At 36.9% G+C, this 17953-nt stretch overlaps 1 protein-coding gene across 3 annotated transcripts in view; it reads right to left on the bottom strand.

Moving 5' to 3' along the window:
* LOC127447636 (potassium voltage-gated channel subfamily H member 7-like) overlaps positions 1-17953 on the bottom strand; it is a 148825-nt gene that overhangs the window by 45309 nt on the left and 85563 nt on the right. For all 3 annotated transcript variants that reach the window (XM_051709579.1, XM_051709580.1, XM_051709581.1), the window contains exons 7-8: positions 12201-12600; positions 6301-6501 (exon numbers count right to left, since the gene is read on the bottom strand). In XM_051709579.1, the coding sequence (XP_051565539.1) occupies positions 6301-6501; positions 12201-12600 (601 nt within the window). The remainder of the gene's footprint in view (positions 1-6300; positions 6502-12200; positions 12601-17953) is intronic.

The following is a 17953-nucleotide window of genomic DNA, read 5'->3' as shown; positions in this document are numbered from 1 at the left end:
CCCATTCCTCCAGACAGAACTGGTGTAACTGAGTCAGGTTTGTAGGCCTCCTTGCTTGCACACGCTTTTTCAGTTCTGCACACAAATTTGGATTGAGGTCAGGGCTTTGTGATGGCCACTCCAATACCTTGACTTTGTTGTTCTTAGCCATTTTACCACAACTTTGGAGGTATGCTTGGGGTGAATGTCCATTTGGAAGACCCATTTGTGACCGAGCTTTAACTTCCTGGCTGATGTCTTGAGATATTGCTTCAATACCCATTGCACTACCCATGTGTATGTGTGTATGTATGTATGTGTGTGTCTGTATGTATGTGTATAATTATTATTTTTTTTTATTATTATCTATGTCTTGCTGCTGTTTTTGTATTGTTGTACACTGGAAGCTCCTGTCACCAAGACAAATTCCTTGTATGTGTAAGCATACTTGGCAATAAAGCTCATTCTGATTCTGATTCTGAATATATCCACAAAATTTTCCTTCCCCATGATGCCATTTATTTCGTGAAGTGCCCCAGTCCCTCCTGCAGCAAAGCACCCCCACAACGTGATGCTGCCACCCTCATGCTTCACGGTTGGGATGGTGTTCTTCGGCTTGCAAGCCTCAACCTTTTTCCTCCAAACATAACAATGGCCATTATAGCCAAAAAGTTCCATTTTTGTTTTGTCAGACCAGAGGAAATTTCTCCAAATAATAATCTTTGTTCCCATGTGCACTGGCAAACTGTAGCCTGGCTTTTTTATGGTGGTTTTGCAACATTGGCTTCTTCCTTGCTGAGCAGCCTTTCAGGTTATGTCGATATAGGACTCGTTTTACTGTGGATATAGATACTTGTCTACCTGTTTCCTCCAGCATCGTCATAAGGTCCTTTGCTGTTGTTCTGGGATGGATTTGCACTTTTTGCACCAAACTACGTTCATCTCTAGGAGACAGAATGCGTCTCCTTCCTGAGCGTTATGATGGCTATGTGGTCCCATGGTGTTTATACTTGTGCACTATTGTTTGAACAGATGAACATGGTACCTTTGGTGTTTGGAAATTGCTCCCAAGTATGAACCAGACTTGTGGAGTTCCAAAAAAAAAATTTCTGAGGTCTTGGCTGATTTCTTTTGATTTTCCCATGATGTCAAGCAAAGAGGCACTGAGTTTGAAGGTAGGCCTTAAAATACATCCACAGGTACACCTCCAATTCAGTACACCTCCTATCAGAAGTTAATTGTCTAAAGGCTTGACATTATTTTTGGAATTTTTCCAAGCTGCTTAAAGGCATAGTTAACTTAGTGTATGTAAACTTCATTGCTAGCCTGTTTTAGCATGTAGCTAGGCATTGCTAGCATGTTTTAGCATGGAGCTTGGCACTGCTAGCATGTTATTAGACACTGCTAGCATGTTTTAGCATATAGCTAGACATTGCTAGCATGTTTTAGCACGGAGCTAGACACTGCTAGCATGTTTTAGCATGGAGCTCGGCACTGTTAGCCTGTAGCTAGGCATTGCTAGCATGTTTTAGCATGTAGCTAGGCATTGCTAGCATGTTTTGGCATGGAGCTCGGCACTGGTAGCATGTTTTAGCATGTAGCTAGGTATTGCAAGATTTTTCAGAAGCGTTACAGTAGCTCTTTTTCATGATAGTGTAGCTTTTTCAGTAACAAGCTGCTTTTTCCAATGAGTCGTGCTGTGGCATCACAAAACGCTACATTTGTCAAACGCAGCAATTCAGTCGAGGGAGTAATCAAACATGCTTACCTAAACCGTACTCTAGTAGCTTTCAGAGTATTGGACAGCTAATGTAAATTAACGGGTTTATAACAATTCACATAATAACTTATATGTAGCGTTGGGAAGTCAATTAATTTTAGTGAATTGATTTGTTCGGAAATTTCATGTAAATTAACTAGTTCAAATAAATGATTCCCTGATTCATTTGAGCCTCTGCTCAAAAGTCGATTTATTTCTTTTTTAAAGAAAAATATTTAGTTAATTGCTGCTCTTTATGACTCTGTTGTATAAAACACTGTGGTTTCCTGTTTTATGTGTAAATGTTCAATTTAATGTTGTCACCCTAATTATTTATGTATGTTTTAGCTTGTAGCTAGGCATTGCTGGCATGTTTTAGCATGTAGCTTGGCACTGCTATCATATTTTAACATGTTGCTAGGCACTGTTAGCATGGTTTAGCATGTAGCTTGACATTGCTAGCATATTTTAACATGTTGCTAGGCATTGCTAGTATGTAGATAGGTGTTGCTAGCATTTCTTAGCATGTAGCTAGGCATTGTTAGCATGTAGCTAGGCACTGCTGACATGTTTTAGCATGTAACTTGGCATTGTTATCATATTTTAACATGTTGCTAGGCACTGTTAGCATGGTTTAGCATGTAGCTAGGCATTGCTAGCATGTTTTAGTATATAGCTAGGCATTGCTAGCATATTTAGCATGGAGCTCGGCACTGCTAGCATGCAGATAGGCATTGCTAGCATATTTTAGCATGTAGCTAGGTATTGCTAGCATGTTTTAGCATGGAGCTCGTGCACTGCTAACATGTAGCTAGTCATTGCTAGCATGTTTTATATATGTTTACTATATTTAAAAGGACTAAACTATATAACTTCTTATTAAATAATAATTTAATAGAATTAAATAACATCTGTTTGTTATATATTTAAAAATATTTTTTCTTTACATAGCTCCAATGTAGTTAGCTACTTTTTCTTAGTAACTTGTATTGTAGCTAAATACTTGACTGTAGTTAAAAGACTTTAAGTTATAAGTAGTTTCCCCAACATTGCACTCTACAAAGGCAGCAAAAATGTGCGCAATACAAAAAGCGCTTTTCACACAAAATGCTCAGAGCTCGACTCGCAATTGATTTCAATAGAGTTTACTGTTAATGTTGCAAGAGTAATATCACAATACTCTTAATAAGCATAAAAATACATAGAAAATACAAATATTCACAAAATAGTCAACTTTAATTAGTCTGAATTGGTTTTATAGATATTTTTAGTTATCGAATGAATTATAAGTATGTTTATAATTAACATTTATCTTGCTTTGTTAATTTTTGCCTTCTCCGTGAAGGATAAATATGATGCTGCTTTAGAATTTTGTCAAAAGAAGTTCTCTTAGAGAGCAGCATAATCATGCTTCCTACCTTTTGGAACAGTCTTTGCATTGGGAACATGCTAATAATGAATTTAAATATTGCCTAGGTTTTGGAACAGATCCATGGTGTTTCTCCAATGCTAATACAGTCATTTACAGTAGCATTACAATATGTTCACAAAAGTATTATCACAGTTACTTTGTAAAAAGACTATGAGCCAGTAATGTCCACTCCAAGTGCCAATTACTGTGCTCATATCAGCAGTGCAATCATCAATTAAATGAAAGGAAATAATGAGAGTTTAGTACGGTAAACAGAAGAGAATCAGTTTCTTAGCAACACACAGACTCGCTTTAACAAGCGCAACCTTAATTTCCCATCTAAGTAAGAATGGTACCTATAGCGATTTAAATGATGCATTTTAATTCATGCTAGCATGAAATCTGCTAGGGCTGGACAACATATCAGATATTTCACAATGTATTTGCAATTATTTTGAAAAATATTAAATAATATTAAAGCATAAACAATATATAAATATAGAAACAAATATTTTTAAGCAACCTATTGTGCACTTTTTATTTGGCTATTATGTTTCCTAAGGACTGTGCTATTTAGACTAGTTTGGGATTCTTCCTTGTCTCATGACTCGACTTCATACAAACATGTTTTAATAGCATTTCTGATTTAAACTTCAGCTGCAAAAACAGCGTTAACACTAAAGTAAACTTTCATTTTGCACGTGCCATTATGTCTCACGCAGAGTTAAGCACTCTAGCTTTTCAAAGTATACTATTTTGACTGCCAACCAGGCTGCGCACGACAGTCTGTGCTGTGGCGATGACGAGATTGTGTCACGCGAGCTGTGCAGTACGTGGAAAAATGAAAGTATAATTTAGCCATAACGCTGTTTTTGCTACTAAAATTTAAATGGTAACACTTAACAATAAGGTTCCATTCATTAACATTAGTTAATGCATTAGGTATCATGAACTAACACTGAACAATATATTTTTTACAGCATATATTAATCTTTTTTTAATGTTAGTTAATAAAAATACAATTGTTCATTGTAAGTTCATAGTGCATTAACGAATGTTAACATGTACAACTTTTGATTTGAAAAATGTTTTACTATACTGTATGTTGAAATTAACATTTTACAGCATTTTTTTTTAATCTTGGTTAATGTTCATTGTTAGTTCCATGTTAACTAATGTTGTTAACTAATGGAACCTTATTGTAAAGTGTTACCATTTAATTTAAAAACCAAAACAAAGTACACTGTAGCCTTTAGAGTTGGTAAGTTCAATTCATTTCTGTGAATCAATTGAAACTGCCCATTTCAATGATGCAGTTCAATGTTCATGAAATTCTCTGCATGGCATTTTCTATATTTCTATAGTTGTAGTAGAAATACAAATAAATATTAAATATATATATATATATATATATATAAATAAATATTGCTGTTTATTACTTTATTATATTGGCACACATATATGAAAAATCATTCTTATGATCATTTAGTGCAAAACAGTGTGAAAAACATGCCTTAATTATTTTAACTTTTTTAGTTTTGGCATTACATATTTGAAATATCATTGGATACAATGGTTGTTTAGTTGAAATCACGATTCCTCTCATTAAAGAATGTAACACTTTACAATATGGTTGAATTTGTTTCCATTATTTAACTACATTAGTTAACATGAACTAACAATGAACAATATTTATACAGTGCTTATAAATCTTGGTTAATGTTAATTTCACATACTTATACATTTTTAACATTAAAAGTTGTAATGTTAACATTAGTTAATGCTTTATGAACTACAGTAACATGAAATAACAATGAACAATATTGTATTTATAAATTAAGATTAAGATTTAATATATGCTGTTAAATGTCATGCATTTATTAATGTTGATAATAGTGTTACCAAATTTATTTATTTTTTTTGCTATTTCAGAGCAAATACATAAATATCATTATTGATTATTGTCAAAAGGCTGACATAATTTAAACAAAAATTATTTAAATATAATTTTAAAATGAACAAAATAATTAAACAAAAATAATTGACAAAAATATTACAATATATCTGTATCGCCCAGTCCTAAAATCTACTCCTAATAAGCTTTTCTGGAAACATGCAATTTATTTTGCTAAGAGACCTTGATGCAAGATTTCTGCTCATGCAATATATGGCTGAAATGAGATTTATTTGGATGAGCATCAGTGTGGCCAGAACACAATGATGTGTGATGGCTCTGAGAGAGTATGTAGAGCTACAGCATGAATGAAAATGTGTAATTTGTTTATATAAATACCTCCTGCTCTTCCCAGCACGATGAGGTCATTCCAGTCCAGATAAAGCAGACATGGAGAGAAACAAGTGTTGCTTTCAGTACATAAACTCACATATTTACACTGATATGATGACATGTTTAAATAGCATTTCAGAGAGGCTAATTTAAAGGAATAGTTCACTAAAATTAAATTCTGTCAGCATTTACCCACCGTCATGTCATTCCAAACCTGTATGATTTTCTTTCTTCCGTGGAACACAAAAGTAAATATTTGGCAAACTTTCTGTCCTGATCTTTTATTCATACAACAAAAGCTTATAGTGACCAGGGGTTGCCGACCTCCAAAAAGGACAAAAAGCGCCATAAAAGCATCATTAAAGTGGTTCAAATGACTCGAACGCTATATTCCAAGTCTCATGAAACCTTACAGTAGCTTTGTGTAATTTAGGTTGTTATTCAATGAAAATCTTTCCCTCTGTAGCATCTGAGGGGAACATTTTCAGTGAATAACATCTTAAATTTCGGTCTGTTCCTCACACAAAGCTATTGTATGACTTCAGAAGACTTGTAATATAGTGCACAAATCATATTAACTACTTTATGGTGTTTTTAAGTCTTTCTGGAGCTTGAAAGATAAGATCTTCAAAATTTCTCTTTTAGTTTTCCATGGAAAAAATAAAAACATATGGGATTGAAATGGAATGATGACAGAAATCTCTTTTTTTTATATGAACTATAAGGGCAGCTTAACAAATGTTCCTCCACAACGTGATTACAGTTTTCAGGTTGGCATGTAGTATTTAAGTTGTTTAGTGGAATAAAGTTTAAAAACAGATTTAAAATAAAGTGACTAAATGGGCCTAAATGATTCCAAACGCACCATGTTCATGTCGATTCCATTGGTGTAGGTCCATGAGTGTTGGAAATACTCCTCCAGTCTCTGTCTGAGTGGATTTGGGATCTGGTGGAAACGGATGAACTCTCTGACGCGGAGCATCTGCGTGTGGTAGCGTGCCGTACCAGAATACAGTCGCTGTATGATCGCAGAAACATTTCCGAAAATACTGGCATACATCAGTGCTGGAGAAGACAGGAGTATTAGACGGTAACACATGAAAGGAATGTATGGTAACACTTTAAGGGTCCACAATAATGCACTAGTTAAGCATGAACAAGACAGTAATTAATGCATGACTGAATGTAGAGTAAGGCTATTTTAGCCATAATTTGCAACTACTTAAATGTCTTATTTTTGTGTAGAAAGAAATGCAATTAATGCTCTGTTTCAGATATCCATCCATCTATCTATCTATCTATCTATCTATCTATCTATCTGTAATGATTGCCGGGAGTAATCTCAGGAGGGATGGATTCAAGTGCAAGCTGAAGTTTATTGAAGTGCAGACGTGGGTGAACAAAGGTAGACCGTGCAAAACTCACATGTAATTTAGGTGCAAAACACAAAAGGTCAATCCAAATGGTTATATCCAGAATACAGGCAAAATCCAAACATAAGACATAATCCAAATACAGAATGGATAAATCCAGATCAAAGCAGGAACAAATGGGAACAGACAGAAGCAAACTGTTACATTGTACAATGCACACAAAACCATGCACACAGAACACTCATTAACATCCGACAAACAGAACTGAAAATACAAACTTAAATACAAAACAGGATAACACACAAACAAGAAACACCTGGAACAGATAAATCAAACAGACCAATGACAAAACAGAACTATAATGGACTACAAACCCCATAACAGAATACAGACAGGAAAAGGGAATAAGGCACAGAAAACAGGGATGATGACCTTTAGCGGTTGTCCAGAACATTACACAGATATAAAACAGAGTCCAAGCTTGACAACCTTCACCGGTCATCCGGAATATGTGACATAGCCCTCTCCCTAAGGAGTGGCTCCTGAAGCTCCTTAACACAAAACAGAGTCCCACAAAGTCCGTATTAGGCGGAGGAAAAGATGGTCCATCTTGGGAGGGGCAAATCGGTCAGACAGGCACAGGAGGGGCAAAAGTCCATGTGTGAAGATGAGTAACAATCCAGGGTGGAGCTGGCGGAAGAGCAGGGAACCAGGACAGAGCTGACGGACAGACAGGATGCCAGAATGGATCAGGCAGATAGCCAGGAGACCAAGGAGACCAAAGTAGATCAGGTGGACGGCCGGGAGACCAAGGAGACCAGAGCAGATCAGGCAGACGGCCGGGAGACCAAGACAGATCAGGCGGATGACCAGGAGACCAGGGCATATCAGGTGGATGGCCAGGAGACCAAGGAGGCCAGGGCAGATCAGGTGGATGGCCAGGAGACCAAGGAGGCCAGGAGACCAAGTAGACCAGAGCAGATCAGGTGGAGCCGCAGGAGGTGGATGCTCGGAGGGCGGAACCATGGAATGCTCGGGGGGCGGATCCGTGGAAGACTGGGGGAGGAGCCACTGGACAGGGGTCAGCAGTCTGGACGATGGCCACTGGACAGGAATCCTACTGGTCGTGGGTGGCTTCTGGACACTGAACAGGCTTAATGAATACAGAGAACTGAACAGGCTCGGGGAACTGGACAGGCTTTTCGACAGCCTCGGTGGTCAGGAGCGCTGGCAGCGACTAGGAAACGGCCTTTGTGGCCGTGGGCACTGGCAGTGACAGGGGAACAACCTCAGTGGCCGTGAGAAGAGGCAGCGACTGGGGATTAGGAGACCATCTCCTCCTCCTCTTCCAGACGGCCATGAGCACTGCTGTGGGAATGCCCTCCGTGGCCAAGGACACTGGCACTGGAATGGACGAGGCTTCACACACAACAGTCTCTAGAATTTACTCCGAATGGTGCCAAAAACAAAAAACATCCAGTGAGTGACAGTTCTGTGCAAGGAAACACCTTGTTGATGAGAGAGGTCAACAGAGAATGGCCAGACTGGTTTGAACTGACAAAGTCTACGTTAACTCAGATAACAACTCTGCACAATTGTGGTGAGAAGAATATCATCTCAGAATGCTATTCTGAGATGCGGGTTGGCACTGTTTTGGCGGCACGAGGGGGACCTACACAATATTAGGAAGGTGGTTTTAATGTTGTGGCTGATCGGTGTGTATATATATTTACCATGGTTTCTATAAAACAAACTTTGCCGTTTTTGTAAAGAAAAACAGTATCCTAAACACATTTAAAACTATAACTACAAAATAAATAAATAACATTTATAAACTGCCATAGTTGTAACAAAAAATATCGATATTCCCTCACTTCCCTTATGTAGCCTATTATAAATTTAATAGAGCTTTATTTAGTAATATAATATTTATTATGAATGTATTTCTGCCTAAAATACTACAGTCAATACAGATGTGTTACTATAGTAAATTCATGATAAAGGTGAACTCTGAGAAAAGTCTGCTAATTTATGTCTGTGCATGTCACTGGGTTTTCTGAGTGTCAGTGTTGTTTTGCCAGGCCGTTTAATGTTTGCTCACCGAGAGGTTTGCACCAAAGAATTCTGTGCAGAATTCAAATGTTTCCGTGACTCGCACCGTGCTTCTCAATGGTCCTCTCAGCGCTGTAATGTGAGCTGTGAGGTTAAGAGCTCGAGACTGGTCCACGAGACTTGTATGCGCAGCTGCTCTGTACTCGGGCTTCTTTGTCCATTGTTCCGGAAAGCAAATAGCGCCTTTTCATTCCACTTTTGATGCATATGCCATTTAATATCGCTTAACAGAAAACAGCAGCGCATAAATGGAGAGAGAGAGAGGGAGTGTTGGCCAACGAGTCTATGATTTTGAGTCCAAGTCAAGTCTCAAGTCAATTATTTGCGAGTCCGAGTCGAGTCGATAGTCACAGACTTGAGTTTCCATCTCTGATATACTGTGTATATATACAGTATATATATATATATATATATATATATATATATATATATATATATATATATATATATATATATATACACTACCAGTCAAAACTTTTGAAACATGACTTAAATGTTTCTCATGATCTTAAAAATCTTTTGATCTGAAGGCGTATGCTTAAATGTTTGAAATTAGTTTTGTAGACAAAAATATAATTGTGCCACCATATTAATTTATGACTTGGACCAAATAATAAAGAAAAGCAGCCAATAAGTGCCCAGCATATAGATGGGAACTCCTTCAATACTGTTTAAAAAGCATCCCAGGGTGATACCTCAAGAAGTTGGTTGAGAAAATGTCAAGAGTACATGTCTGCAAATTCTAGGCAAAGGGTGACTACTTTGAAGATGCTCAAATATAACACACAGTTTTGATTTATTTTGGATTTTGTTTAGTCACAACATAATTCCCATAGTTCCATTTATGTTATTCCATAGCAGGGCTTGACAATAAGGACTGCTCGATGGCCCGGGGCCAGTGTGAGAAAGATTCGGGCCAGTTGCTTGAACTGTCACTTGCCCGATTGGGCCAGTGCTGCATTTATAACAATAGTGCAAGCAAACAACAAGCCAGAGAGCTCATCATCATCTCTCTAGACTATTTAACATGCATGTGCTCTCATAAAGGGACAGAGTGCTAGTTTTATTCCCACTGTAAAAAAACCAAACACATTTTCTCTCATTAATTCACCTTTAGAGATGAAGCGCTGAATGAGACGTAATAAACTTTGTTAAACCCCAGTTATACACGTGTCTGGAAATCACAAGCTGCTCAGTATCCAAAATGTGAGTATACATTTAATTAGGTAATGTTTCAAAACGTAAACCTTAATTCAACATGATAATGGCGTTTGATATGAAAAGAAGCAAGATCACTATGGCTATTAGGCTATTATTATCAGAGCTGTTCAGCTGCAGGGTGAAGATGAATATTTGAAGCAGTCTACTTCATTTCATCCTCATAAAACACGTTACATGTCTCATTTCTGGACCAATACAGGTATTTTTGTTTTTGTTCTTTGTATATCAGTCAGTGTTGTTCTTGTTTGGGTTGTCTGATTTCATGTTATATACACATTGTTAATTCACAGATCAGGCCTAATATCTACCTACTGTATATTACACATCACAACCGATTTAGTTGCAAGTCTGTTCTCTCAGCCAATAATCAGATCTTTAACTCAGTGACTAAATCTTTTTGTGAAAACACTACACATGGGCAAAAGTTGCATGACAGCATAACGGGTGACCGAAAACCCATCATCTCCTCCACAGAACTCTTGGCTTAAAAGCACATGTGTAAATGGCAGGACGGCTGAGGTTAATATGATGTATTTATGAATTTATATCTGTAAAGCATATATATGGGATTACATAAGGCATAAATCATATCTTGCAAATTATAAATGATTAAATTTTTTTTTTTTTTGGAATGCCCAATTCCCAATGCACTCTAAGTCCTCGTGGTGGCGTAGTGACTCGCCTCAATCCGGGTGGCGGAGGACGAATCCCAGTTGCCTCCGTGTCTGAGACAATCAATCCGTGCATCTTATCTACGTTACTGCGGAGCATCCACGCACAACTCACCACACGCCACACCGAGAGCGAGAACCACATTATAGCGACCACGAGGAGGTTACCCCATGTGACTCTACCCTCCCTAGTAACCGGGCCAATTTGGCTGCTTAGGAGACCTGGCTGGAGTCACTCAGCACGCCCTCGATTCGAACTCGCGACTCCAGGTGTGGAAGTCAGCGTAATATTTATAATAAAGAATGTGTTTCAAAACTTTTGACCGGTAGTGTGTGTATATATATATATATATATATATATATATATATATATATATATATATATATATTCACACTGTATCAGTGTTGGGTAAGTTACTAAAAAAATGTAATCTACTACAAATTACTAACTACTTTTCTAAACTTTAATGATTACTTCATTAAAAAGTAATCACATTACTAATTACATTACTTCGAAGTTACTTTCTAAAACACATGCCACAAACATTTTTTGTTTTTCTGCTCAACAAATTCAAAATAATGTCTATTTTCTCATTTTTCATTGTTGCACACCCTTCGGCTCTCACAGAAACGCAAACAGATGTACATATGAATTCACATTTTAAATGCATTACACATAAATAATATTTTTTAGAAATATTTGTAACCCAAGTAATGTATTTAACAGTAATTACATCAGTAACTGTAATCTAATTACAATAATTTAAAATGTAATGTTTTACACTACTTTTTGAGCCTAAAAGTAATTAGACTACAGTAACTAATTACTTTGTAATCCAATTACACCCAACACTGTACTTTGTGTATATATACACTACATATATATATTACATAAGCTATTTATCTAAATTTTACACTATTTAAAGGAATCGTTCACCCAAAATGAGAATTTACCCTCATTTCTTTCTAAACTTGTATTCTGTTATTTCCGTGGATCACAAAAGGGGAAGTTTAAGCATCTTTTAAACATCTTTATGCACCTTTTTCCCACACAGTAACTGTTTATATTGACCACAACTGTCAAGCTCCATGAAAATAGTCAAATTTTCAAAAACTCTAATAGAAAATTCGAAAGCCCTATGATAACTTTGTATGACGATCAGACTAAAATATAAGTTGTTATTGGATTGATGGACTACTTTTATGGCACTTTATGGAGTTTTTTGTCCTTTTGGTAACTGTTGTTGTAGGGAAAAGAGCTGTGTAAACATTCAAAATTACTCCTTTTTGTGTTCCACAGCAAAAAATGACAGCATTCAAATTTGGAATGACATTAGGGTAAGTAATTAATTTTTTTGCTATTTACATGTTTGTTTTTTAGACTTACATCCAATCAGCATGACACATATGGAGAAGATCTTTTCTGAGTTGGTGTTCGGGGAGACGTTCCCAAACCCCACGCTGGTCAGAGAGCTGAATGTGAAGTACAGGGCAGTCACATATTTATCCTTTATGGACGGACCAGAGGCCGGGTCACTGTAGTTGTATCTCTTCCCAATGGACACCCCGAGATTATCAAGCCAGCCAATCTTATGTTCCAGGTACTGTTTCTCGACATTTCCAATGGCATACCAAATGCAGGCGAGCCAATGGGCAATTAGAGCAAATATACACATCAGGAGCATCAGAACTGCTGCACCATATTCAGAGTATCGGTCCAGCTTCCTGGCAACACGAACCAATCGCAAAAGTCGGGCTGTCTTCAACAGGCCAATTAGAGTGGTTGTCTGGGGATAGAGAGAAGGTGCTAGTTAGTTACATGTCACATCCTTAAAAAAGCACTTATAATAAATCTATCTCGGACATCAAATAATATCTCAAAGACTCATGAATTCAGACAGCCCTAGTAATAATGTAATGTATTTGAATTATCTAAATTATTATATATTATATTTTAGTATATACACACACCGATCAGCCACAACATTAAAACCACCTGCCTAATATCGTGTACGTCCCGCTCGTGCCGCCAAAACAGAGCCAACCTGCATCTCAGAATAGCATTCTGAGATGATATTCTTCTCACCACAATTGTACAGAGTTGTTATCTGAGTTACTGTAGACTTTGTCAGCTCAAACCAGTCTGGCCATTCTCTGTTGATCTCTCTCATCAACAAGGCGTTTCCAATCGCAGAACTGCCGCTCACTGGATGTTTTTGGCACCATTCGGAGTAAATTCTAGAGACTGTTATGTGTGAAAATCCCAGGAGATCAGCAGTTACAGAAATACTCAAACCAGCCCATCTGGCACCAACAATCATCCATGCGATTATCTAATCAGCCAATCGTGTGGCAGCAGTGCAGTGCATAAAATCATGCAGATATGGGTCAGGAGCTTCAGTTAATGTTCACATCAACCATCAGAATGGGGAAAAAATGTGATCTCAATGATTTGGACTGTGGCATGATTGTTGGTGCCAGATGGGCTGGTTTGAGTATTCCTGTAACTGCTGATCTCCTGGGATCACGCACAACAGTTTCTAGAATTTACTCCGAATGTATTAAAGGGCTGTATTTTAATTCCTTTTAAGGTAATTAAATATGTATATATATTATTTTGTTTAAAGTGCTATAAATGTTTTTAAACTAGATTTTTTTTTTTAAAGATTCCATATTTATATCACCTCGGGCAACCTTATTTGTCAATGAACCAAGTACTGATTTGTTGGATAATTAAACACTGGATGAATGTCAAATCTGGCCACTCTTGTGAGGTCAAAAGTGATTTTGATGAATAATCGGTATAATTGAGCGTCCATCTAATCGTCATGTCCAGCTATAACTCAGAAACGTGATTCGCTGTGAACAGAATCTGCTAATGAGTTTTTAATGGGCCGTTCATGACCGATATGCAGCAGGCCTCCAGTCACACTTCTCAAAGTGAGCAAAAAATTAAAAAAAATCACATGCTTTGCTCCTCATGTTAGCTCGCTAACCCATTGTCAGCACTTGTATGAATGCTAAGCATGGCAGTCAGTCGCATTCATAAGACATATGCTAAAAATACCCGCTGCGGGTTCTAACCTCGCTTTGTGAGGCCACAGTGTAATTGCCAGCTAAACAAATGATCTCCCAACAGGGGACGGGCTGTAGATGTCGAAGGAGCCAGTTGTTGGCTCTCAGGGACCCGTGCACTGCGTCTTTATCCAATGAACAGATTTCAACCACAAATGAGAATTTATCTCTTGTCTGCTGGACTTGGCCGTTCACCAAGCATGAACCACAGCAGCTGTGGAAACAGCAAGAAGTTAACGGCATAAAGTCTAAAGTGATCAATCACAGTTTGTCATGTTTGTACATGCCGATTAGGGGTGGGTTTATCTGAAATAGCTGATACCACAATAATATACCAGCAGAGAAAAAAAAGTCACTCAAATAATTATACAGCAGTGTCAGCCTGTGAATGGTTATACAGAAAACAATTTAATTAGCAGAAAAATGTGTATAGACTTTGTGATCACAATTTCTGTCCGCTCAAGAATAAAATAAACATACTGATTAATTTACAAACATAACTCAGAAAACAAAGCTAGTACAGTAATCTAGTTTACTTGCTACTTAGTAGGGGTGGGCGATATGACCAAAATCTTATATCACGATATGAGTAATTTTATATCACGATAACGATATATATCACGATATAGTAAAAGTTTTCTGGAAAATCAATAAAAAATACTTTATATCTGAAATAGCCATATTGTAATGCCTATATTTGGAACTCCAGTCAGTGAATTAAATACTTTATAAATTAAAACTACTTCCTCTTTATTTGGAACAAGACAAACAATGTCAAAGTAAATAAATAAAAATCAATTTGTTTTCAAAAATCAACCATACCAAAATGCAAAATATAACAGTATGCCACATTTCAGTTTAAAATGTTGTTGACCAATATTATTATTATTATTATAAACTTTGCTCAAGAAAATTAAGATCTTCTAAAATTAAGAAAATGAAAAATACGTAAAAAAAAAATATCCAACGAAAATAAACACTTCTTGAATAAAATAAAAATAATTTCTTGCAAAATAAATAAATAAATGACCAAATTAATGCAGAGTTCATCTTTTGGATTTCATAATATTCTTTTGCGTGCTTCATTTTGAGGTGGTGAAACAGACTGCTTGTAATACAAGTTTTTATCGTTGTGCGAACCACAGATGTCGCACCTGTCTTAATAACAAGCTCCTCTTCATTTTCTTGGTCTGTTGGGGATTCGTCCCATTCTGTGGAGATTTATTTCTCCATTTGGGGTTTTCCTGGGTCAAAAATGATTACGTAGTGTGAGTGATCCTGCTCTGAGCTCTCCTGTCTCCTGGATTCGTGCACACTTCGGAGCTCAAGAGACAGCACGTGCCACAGTCACGTGAAACATTTGCGTGTCAGATGAGAAGATTTAGCTCTTTTAAAGCTCTCAATGAAGGTCATTAAATTTGCTTGGGTGGCTGCAGAAAAAAGTTCAATGCCGGAAAAACCCTGTCCATGTTTCTTCAATTCTCTCAGTCTCACGTTAAGCCTTTCCCACTGATAGATAAGCCCACGCTGTGCACATGGGTATTTACATATCGCGATATACACAATATAGCAAATTCTCTATTGGTTGACACTTTATATCATCGCCACGATATATATCATCATATCGCCCATCCCTACTACTAAGTGCCTCAAACAAAACTGAATACTCAAGATTTGATAACACTAACCGGGCAAACTTTGGCAAATTAATTACTTCTCATATAGAAGTGTCATTGCATCAACACAGTACCTTGTAAAACATGACTTTGTTTACAGATGGACTGGTGCATGTCTGACAGATTGGAAATGGTTATTTCAGCCAGATTACAGAAGTAAAATGGTTTGCAAAAAGTGTTTAATGCTGGCTTAAATAAGCAAGATGTTATAGCTCAAACAGCTTCACAATAAATGTTGTTTCTTTAACTTCAAATATTTTTTACAATGTCACTCATTTTTTTAAATGTGTTTTCTTACAATGTCCAACAGTGTATGCACATGCATCACAGGAGATTTTTGTCATTTTTTTTTTCTTTTCTGAAATTCCCAGCACAGTGTCATTTCTAGCACATCTCAAATTCTGTATTGTGTTTAATAAAATTCTGTGCTGGAAATGACGCTGCATTTTTAACGCTTTTTAAAATAAATTGGCCAACTCCTTTTGTCTTGCTAAGGCGAATTTCAAAGCTAACATTTGATGTATTCAAAATACGCAAAATTAAATCATATTTTCACACCTTTTGCATGCTTGGGAAAATTGCAGCCTGATTGGAAAAGACGGCCAATAAAAATATTGTGCTCACAAGCATGGAATAAAAACAAAAGCTCAATTGTTCCGGAGTGAAAACTTTATTTTTAAATGCTGGTAACTGGTTAATTTTGTTCCGATAAGATTTTCATGAAACCAAAGACTAAATGGTTTATCTCGGTACATTTTCAGAATTACACCACTTCATATTGCCCAGAAAATGGGGCTTCACTCTTTTTAGTAGAACATAAGCATGTGCTTTGATCTTGAAGGAAACTGCTGCATCGCACATTTCTTTGCCTTAATGCATTTTGTGGATGTAGCCTTCCGTGACATGCTGAAGAAGGAGGCAAGTTTTCATCCAGGATAACCTTATATGTGGCTTGATTCATGCATCTTTCACAAAGACGAATCTGCCCGATTCCAGCCTTATGGAAGCACCCCCAGATCATCACCGATCCTCCACCTGGTCGTCCAATGGTTAGACGGAGACCTGGAGAGGCCTTCAAGCCACAGTGTCTCGCACCCACTGTGAAATTTGGTGGAGGATCAGTGATGATCTGGGGGTGTTTCAGCAAGGCTGGAATCAGGTAGATTCATCTTTGTGAAGGATGCATGAATCAAGCCACGTACAAGGTTATCCTGGAAGAAAACTGGCTTCCTTCTGCTCTGACAATGTTCCCCAACTCTGAGGATTGGTTTCTCCAGCAGGACAATGCTCCATGCCACACAGACAGGTCAGTCAAGGTGTGGATGGAGGACCACCGGATCAAGACCCTGTCATGGCCAGCCCAATCTCCAGACCTGAACCGCATTGAAAACCTCTGGAATGTGATCAAGAGGAAGATGGATGTTCACAAGCCATCAAACAAAGCCAAGATGCTTGAATTTGTGCGCCAGGAGTGGCATAAAGTCACCCAACAGCAATGTGAAAGACTGGCAGAGAACATGCCAAGATGCATGAAAGCTGTGATTGAAAATCAGGGATATTCCACCAAATATTGATTTCTGAACTCTTCCTAAATTAAAACATTAGTATTGTGTTGTTTAAAAATGAATATGAATTTGTTTTCTTTGCATTAGTCGAGGTCTGAAAACGGGATCTTTTTTGTTATTTTGACCAGTTGTCATTTTCTGCAAATAAATGCTGTAAATGACAATATTTTTATTTGGAATTTTGTCAGTACTTTATAGAATAAAACAAAAATGTTCATTTTACTCAAACACATCATATAAATAGTAAATCCAGAGAAACACACACAGGGTTGGGAGGGTTACTTCTGAAATGTATTCCACTACAGATTACATGCTGTAAAATGTAATTTGTAATGTATTTCATTAGATTACTCAAGGTCAGTAACGTATTCTAAATACTTTGGATTACTTCTTCAGCACTGGTAGATTTTTTCACTTGTTTTGACTATAAAAACTCTGCCAGTACAGTAAGACAAAATACACATGTTAAAAATACATTCTCTGAAAAACCGAAATATCTTATGCAGTGTTGTTTCTAAAACAAGATAAATCAAATTGATCTTGTTTTAAGGATTTTTTTATATTTTTACAGGAAAACAATACAAAAATTATCATCAAGATTATGTTTTTTGCCCTAATATTAAAGGTCTTACTAGAAAAAAATAAATTATGATCCAACGTGAATTTTCTTGATAAAAAAATATGATCGTGTCTGGTAACATGTGCATGTAAAATGGCTAGAAATAGCATTTTAGCTTAGCGTAAAGCTGACAATTTACACAAGGTTTATTTCTATTTCTTCTGCTCCAAACTTACTTCAAACGTACTTCTCTGTCTGCTCGTAT

This window comes from Myxocyprinus asiaticus, chromosome 10, assembly GCF_019703515.2.
Source record: "Myxocyprinus asiaticus isolate MX2 ecotype Aquarium Trade chromosome 10, UBuf_Myxa_2, whole genome shotgun sequence".
NCBI lineage: Eukaryota > Metazoa > Chordata > Actinopteri > Cypriniformes > Catostomidae > Myxocyprinus > Myxocyprinus asiaticus.
This window is presented reverse-complemented; position numbering and strand designations above follow the sequence as displayed.